At 41.9% G+C, this 6,782-nt stretch overlaps 1 protein-coding gene across 1 annotated transcript; it reads left to right on the top strand.

The window, feature by feature from the left end:
• The first annotated feature begins 276 nt into the window (after window positions 1–276).
• Window positions 277–6,776, top strand: LOC104953648 (ubiquitin carboxyl-terminal hydrolase 24-like). Its single transcript, XM_010780618.1, has 15 exons — window positions 277–375; window positions 889–992; window positions 1,082–1,195; window positions 2,511–2,718; window positions 2,821–2,910; window positions 3,020–3,122; window positions 3,220–3,338; window positions 3,476–3,589; window positions 4,415–4,480; window positions 4,587–4,653; window positions 4,842–4,920; window positions 5,021–5,096; window positions 5,316–5,402; window positions 5,628–5,738; window positions 6,148–6,776. The coding sequence occupies exons 1-15, from the start codon at window positions 280–282 to the stop codon at window positions 6,208–6,210; spliced, it is 1,497 nt and encodes a 498-aa protein (XP_010778920.1). The 5' UTR covers window positions 277–279; the 3' UTR covers window positions 6,211–6,776.
• Window positions 6,777–6,782: the final 6 nt, after the last annotated feature.

The raw sequence follows: 6,782 nt of genomic DNA, 5'->3' as shown, positions 1-6,782 counted from the left end.
CCTTTTTTCTTTTTTATCAATTTTTTTATACAAGCTTTATACCCCAAATCAGCACTTTTGAAACAGGAAGTGAAATAGAGGGATATGAGGCATGGCTAGAATGGGTGATCTGTTTGGTATTTTGAGCCAAACACTTCATAGACATGTTTTTTTCATATATCTGAGACCTATGCTATTGCCTAAAAATAGCATGATAGGTGACCTTTAACATTTGTTCTGTTAGAAATAGGTGGAGCATTAGCTGGAGAGGAAACTGAAAATCTCTGTTTGTTTATGCAGATGGTGAGAGATGAGAATCTTAAGTTCATGAAGAACAGGGACGTCTACAACAGCGACTACTTCAACTTCACGCTCTCCCTGGCCTCCGTCAACGCAGTATGTACCGTTTGTGTTTGTCATGTGCTTCGACTGTTTGGCTTTCATTTTCTTTTTGTGTACACTTGCAAAGTAGAGCCACACAGGGAGCTCGATCTATACAGCAAGCATTTCAGTCATTTGTATTATCTTACGTTTTCTCCTTTTGCAGTTCTTCTTGAAGTCAATGCAACTCATACATCTTCTTTCTCATACCACATATTTTTTTTACCGTCTTACTTACCGAAGTGTTTACATTGTTAGATTTTTAAGACCATGAATAGTATGTTTCTTTTCTTTTTTTTCGTCCACCATAAATACTTAATTTTAATTGACCACACACTGTGAGTGGAGACTTGTTAAGAAGGGGTGGTCCCTTCTTCTTAACAAGTCTCCACTCACAGTGTGTGGTCTGATACCAAGGAAATTGAAAATCATCATTTATTTGCAGTATAACTAAACTATACAACTGTTTAGTTTAGTCAAATTGAGTTGCAGCAATCAGTGTCTTACATGTTTGTGTGTGTGTTACAGACGAAGCTGAAGCATGCGGACTACCAGCCCATGGCCAAAGAGAGTCTTCAGCTGGCGGTTCACTTCCTCTTTCACACCTACCTGCACACCAAAAAGAAACTCCGGTATGTACCCACATGCAGCCTCACCGCAGTAATGAACATCTGCCATACGCAGCAATGTAACCCCTTGATTGAATATGTGTGTCCTGCAGCGTGGACACAGAGGAGTGGATGGCCACAGTGGAGGTTTTGCTGACTAAGAGCAGCGAAGCCTGTCAGTGGATGGCGCAGTACCTGGTGGGGCCGGAGGGACGAGAGATCACCAGGTCGGTGCTTGTTGACACACACACACACACACACACACACACACACACACACACACACACACACACACACACACACACACACACACACACACAAGTTGAATACTAGGACTGTACCAAATGTACTTTTTTTTACATTAGAGGCATTCGTTCGAGTTTTTGGGGAAATGTGTCTTTTTCATGTTTTATGAAGTCATTGTTTTTTTTAAAACTTTTTTTTAATTTATTTAACTGCTAGACATCCCTGGCTTCCTTTGTGCACTGACTTTTTTTTGAAAATGAATTGAAGCATAATATTTTGTCAGATAAAAAGTTTAGTGGAATTAATCAATACAATTTGACTTCTTAACACTTTATATGTTCAAGTTATTGTAAAAGTTCAATTTTCACTTTCAAACTTACCATATGCGTTATTCACCCACCCCGAAAACCTCCAACTTTATATTGAATTCACTGTAAAACTGCAAATTACGACCCCATTATAATTCTTTGAATTTGTAGCTTTTTAGAATCACAATAAAAAAGTATAACTGACGAGATTTGAGCTCGGCAACTTAAGAGACAGTGCAGTGACAGTTGCCCCGACGTAAAGCTTAGATGCGTGTGCCTGTGGGGGTTTAATCACTGCAGCAGTTTGTAGCTGTCCTTGTGAAATACGATACCACAGACTTGGCAGCTCACAGTGCTGCTCCCTCACTCCAATCAATGCTCATTGAACTCTCTGACCTTGGTCACATTATTCCACCCTCATAATGCTGCTGCAGCGAGAACATACTTACTTCATATATAACAGTCCATTCAATCTCTATAGTATGTTCAAATACACACACCACCTGAGAGTGTCTTTTAAAGCTTGTATTGCATTTGCGCTGACAGTGGGTGTTCCTTGGCATTATGTGATGTGAACATTTGGCCCCAGAGGAAGGTGTGTGTTTTCAAAGGCGTTGTCTTGCCCTCATACATTATTAGATTTTGCACATCGAACATTTGGACAGCCGTACCTCCGGCCCCCCAAACGCCCCAACATATGGATTACATTGTGTTTCATTAAATAAAAACACGTGTTTTTTTGGGAACAATTACATTTATCTTTTTTCAATAAATTAAGATTCTGGGAACAAGCAAAGTCAGCAAACAATCCTACACTTCCACCAATGGACTATAGATTGCCTTATATTATAATAATACTAGTATAAGTGTAGCCAAATATTTGCAACAGTGTAAAATTAGCTGATTTAAAAATAAATATCCACAGGATAAAAAGGCCACTTTCCATGCTAATTAACACTGATGATGTATTGTTATATCTTCCCCTCAGGGTCTGTCTGTTGGAGTGCAGTGTGAGGGAGGTGAGGGTGGTGTTCGCCTCCATCCTTGAGAAGACTCTGGAGTGCTCACTTCACTTTGGAGACCCGGGAGCGGACAACTTAATGGACACTCTGCTCTCCTTATTGGACAAAGACGTTCCTGAGAATGTGAAGAACTGCGCTCAGTACTTTGGTCTCTTCAGTAACTTCGCTCAGAGGGTAAGAAACCATCAACAAATCAGTAGACCTTTCTGCAGTCTTTATCAGTGCTGACACATTGAGTTAAATGACATTGTGCTTTATCTTTCTGTTCTCTCTCAGGGATGCGGTCCTTGTCAGCTGTTGTTGAAACACTCAGCTTACCGCCGGATGCTCATCTTCCTGCTGGGACCCAACAGGCAAAACAACCAGGTACAACTGAAGCAAGAACAAATATATACAAAATGAAAGTCATTACCAACAGCCCTTCTAACTACTGTGAATGCAACTTATACAAAATGGTCTCCACGTTTCTTCACAGAACCGGCGCTGGAGTCCCGCTCAGGCTCGGGAGTTTCTTCACCTCCACAACACGCTGGCCTTCATCACACTACACTCTGACCTCGACCCCCAGCGGACGCATCGTGAGACATTTTAAATCAAATCTTAAAAGTCACAGGGTTTTTGTACGATCCAGTTCTCAGTCTGATCCTCACCTCTCTCCCCTGTCGTCCTGCGTAGCTCCAGAAGGCTCTAAGCTGCGTGTGAGCTGCATCCCGTCCTCGACCCAGCTGCTGCCCCTCAACGCCGACATCCAGGCCTCTCTCTTCACTCCAGAGGGCCAGCCTTACCTTCTCGAGGTAAAGTACACATTTCAAACTTGTTTAGGCATTCTTCTCAATCAGGGATATAGAAGAATCACAAAAACCCAAATGGGGGTTGAAGAAAAAAAGCTCAGAAGGTCTTGTTGATGTTTATCTTTTAAAAATATTTCCAGGTGATGTTTGCCATGCGGGAGCTGTCCGGGCCGCTGTCCCTCCTGATCGAGATGGTGACCTACATTTCGTACTGTAACGAGCCTTTCTCCCTGGGTGTGCTGCAGCTGCTAAAGGTAAACTTTAACGTGCTAAGCTTCAAATGTTGGTCTTATCTTTGAAGCTGTCTCAGAATGCCAAAACAGAACTAATGACCTTTACCCGTTCATAACCATCTTTGGTTCCCCTCCAGACCCCAAGTACAATGTTAGGACTGATCCCAATGTCATTGAATGAAGATGTACTATTTCCCTGTGTTGAAAATACTTGTCAAGGGTCTCCTCAAAGACTTTGAATAAGTATGGAATCTCTTCTTTACCATATTAAAGAGAAAATCCAACGTTTTCATTCAAAGTAAAAAGTCATAATTAGTTGTAATTGTTTGCTTAAAACAGCTCTTGTTAATTTTTNTCTCAGAATGCCAAAACAGAACTAATGACCTTTACCCGTTCATAACCATCTTTGGTTCCCCTCCAGACCCCAAGTACAATGTTAGGACTGATCCCAATGTCATTTCACTGAAATGGGAAGACTCAGATCCAACTACCTTCACTCACTTGAATGAAGATGTACTATTTCCCTGTGTTGAAAATACTTGTCAAGGGTCTCCTCAAAGACTTTGAATAAGTATGGAATCTCTTCTTTACCATATTAAAGACAAAAAAATCCAACGTTTTCATTCAAAGTAAAAAGTCATAATTAGTTGTAATTGTTTGCTTAAAACAGCTCTTGTTAATTTTTACAAATGCATATCCAATAGCCTACTAAGTGTTCCCGCTTTTTTCATCTTGCGTTTTGATTTATTTGACCGTTTTTTTATCAATTCTTGTTATTTTGTAATGTTCTTAAATGTTGTTAGTATTCTCTATTATAATTCCTTCTGAATATGTTGTGTCTCGTAGTCCCAGCTGGAGACTGCCCCCCCTCATGAACTGAAGAACGTTTTCCAGATGCTGCAGGAGCTACTGGTGAGTGACGTCGCTCACCGGTTGACTCTGTAACCCTCACCTATTTGTAAAATCTGATTGCTTTAATGAACAGGTTTCCTAACATCATTTCAATCTTTCAAATCAGGTAATGGAAGACCCTCTGCAAACCCAGAGACTCAAGTATGCATTTGAGTCAGAGAAAGGCCTTTTAGGTATGTTTGTTTCTCTAATACCCACAGCTGGGACATCAATGGAGTCTGTCATACATCTACAATATAATACTGTTCTTTTAAACGTTGTTAGTTAACTGCCATGCATATTGTTAATATCTTCTGATTTTGTGTGTGTTACATGAATTTATTGATTGTTAAAAATCTAACGGAGTTCTTTTTCTTCCCAGCTTTGATGCACCAGAGCAACAACGTGGACAGCCGACGCTGCTACCAGTGTGTGAAGTTCCTGGTCACATTAGCCCAGAAGTGAGTTCATCTAAGGGCCAGAAGTATAGAGGCGTAGTCTTGGATACATTTGAATGATTCAGTCAATGTCATTGAAATCTTATTTTCAATGTCCCACTAGGTGTGCTCCAGCCAAAGATTACTTCAAGGACTTGTCTGGTCACTGGAGCTGGGCGGTGCAGTGGCTGCAGAAAAAGGCAAGCTTCTCTCAGAAATATGTTTGGTATTTTTTTAGGCATTTCTGCGCTAACTAGTGAATGTAGATAGCCTTCTGAAACGATGGGAGAGAGATACTTTTAGCTAACTATTCAAGCAAATTAAAATCATGGCTTTTGTATTCAAAATGTTTTCAAATTAGTTGACATGTGAATAAATACCATGTGCTCATTTTTAAATCATATTTCTCCTGCCCTCAGATGACTGAGCATTACTGGACTCCACAGAGCAACGTCTCCAACGAGACATCCACTAACAAAACCTTCCAGCGCACTATCTCTGCACAGGTACACACACACACACACACACACACACACACACACACACACACACACACACACACACACACACACACACACACACACACACACACATATATAAATACTTAATCAGCATGATATGATCCCCCCTAGTTCCTCCACCTCCCTACACAAACCCACCCTGTCACTTGTTCTTGACATTCTCTTCTGCTCTCAACTTGCTTGTGTCATTGTGTGTATTCATCTCTGCAGGACACCTTGGCCTATGCCACGGCGTTGTTAAACGAGAAGGAGCAGTCCGGCAGCAGCAACGGCTCAGACGGCAGCCCGGCAAACGAAAACGCCGACCGCAGCCTCCGACAGGTAGCCCTCAGCACAGCCAGCTTCTTAACATGACTCATCGTATTATGGCAGCTCGTGCTCAGTTCACGCAGCCAAAAAGGAGAAGAATGGAACATCTCCGCACTTTCTTTCAAAAGCCGTAAAGGCAGTTTGTTACCTCCTACGGTGGTTAATAATGGTGGATTATAAACGGCTTAATTATTCTGATGACTCCTGCTGTTCCTGACAGGAAGCCCACACAACTCAGCGCTGTCAGACTCACTCTGATTATCTGGAGTATTCCTGTCAGTGCCAGAGTGCTGTATAGAATAATAATAGAATAATCCCGCTGTCACTGCTAGATATTCCACCATTTGTTCCTTTTCCTTCTAAAAAAAAAAACATTTCTTTCTTTGTTCTCATATATTTGCTGTATCTGTCTCTCCCACAGGGGTCAGAGTCTCCCATGATGCTCGGCGATTCGAAGAGCGATCTAGAAGACGTGGACCCGTAGCTCGGCCCCCCCGCAGGAGAGGCCCTCCGATGGAGAGGTGGCACAGCTCCGGGCAGCCGACTGAAAGGGCTGCACTTTGCCTCTGATTGGTCGGGACATTTGGGACTCCAACCACAAGCCAATCGGAACACTTATTCTCTTGGTCGCTACAGCAACGAAGGAGCTATGAATAAATCATGAATTACTTCCTTTCAGAGCAGCCAAGGCGACGATGGAGATGCATTATCTTTAAGGGCAGCAGAGTTGATTATGGGGGAAAGTAGAAAAAGAAAAAACCTTCCTCGGTCACGCGGATGACTTCAGTTTATCCTTTTATTCATTCATTCACTCAGAATGACAGCAAGGTGGAGGATGGGTTTGGGTTGTGTTTTAACAATTTTCTGCTCATATTTGCCAATGTATCTACATAGACATATTCATATTGTAAAGATTTGTTCCATAGATGTACTTTCCAGTGTAAGATAATATTTTAAAGTCTCCTGTGCTCTTCTCCACAGCCATGCAATTTGCGAAAGGTCACGTTAGCGGCTCTAGAGGAACGTACAGACGTACAGTAACCCCTCTACACACGA

This window comes from Notothenia coriiceps, unplaced genomic scaffold (assembly GCF_000735185.1).
Source record: "Notothenia coriiceps isolate Sejong01 unplaced genomic scaffold, NC01 NC01_scaffold00022042, whole genome shotgun sequence".
NCBI lineage: Eukaryota > Metazoa > Chordata > Actinopteri > Perciformes > Nototheniidae > Notothenia > Notothenia coriiceps.
Note: the sequence above shows the minus strand (reverse complement) of the source record. Positions and strands in the feature narration are given on the sequence as shown.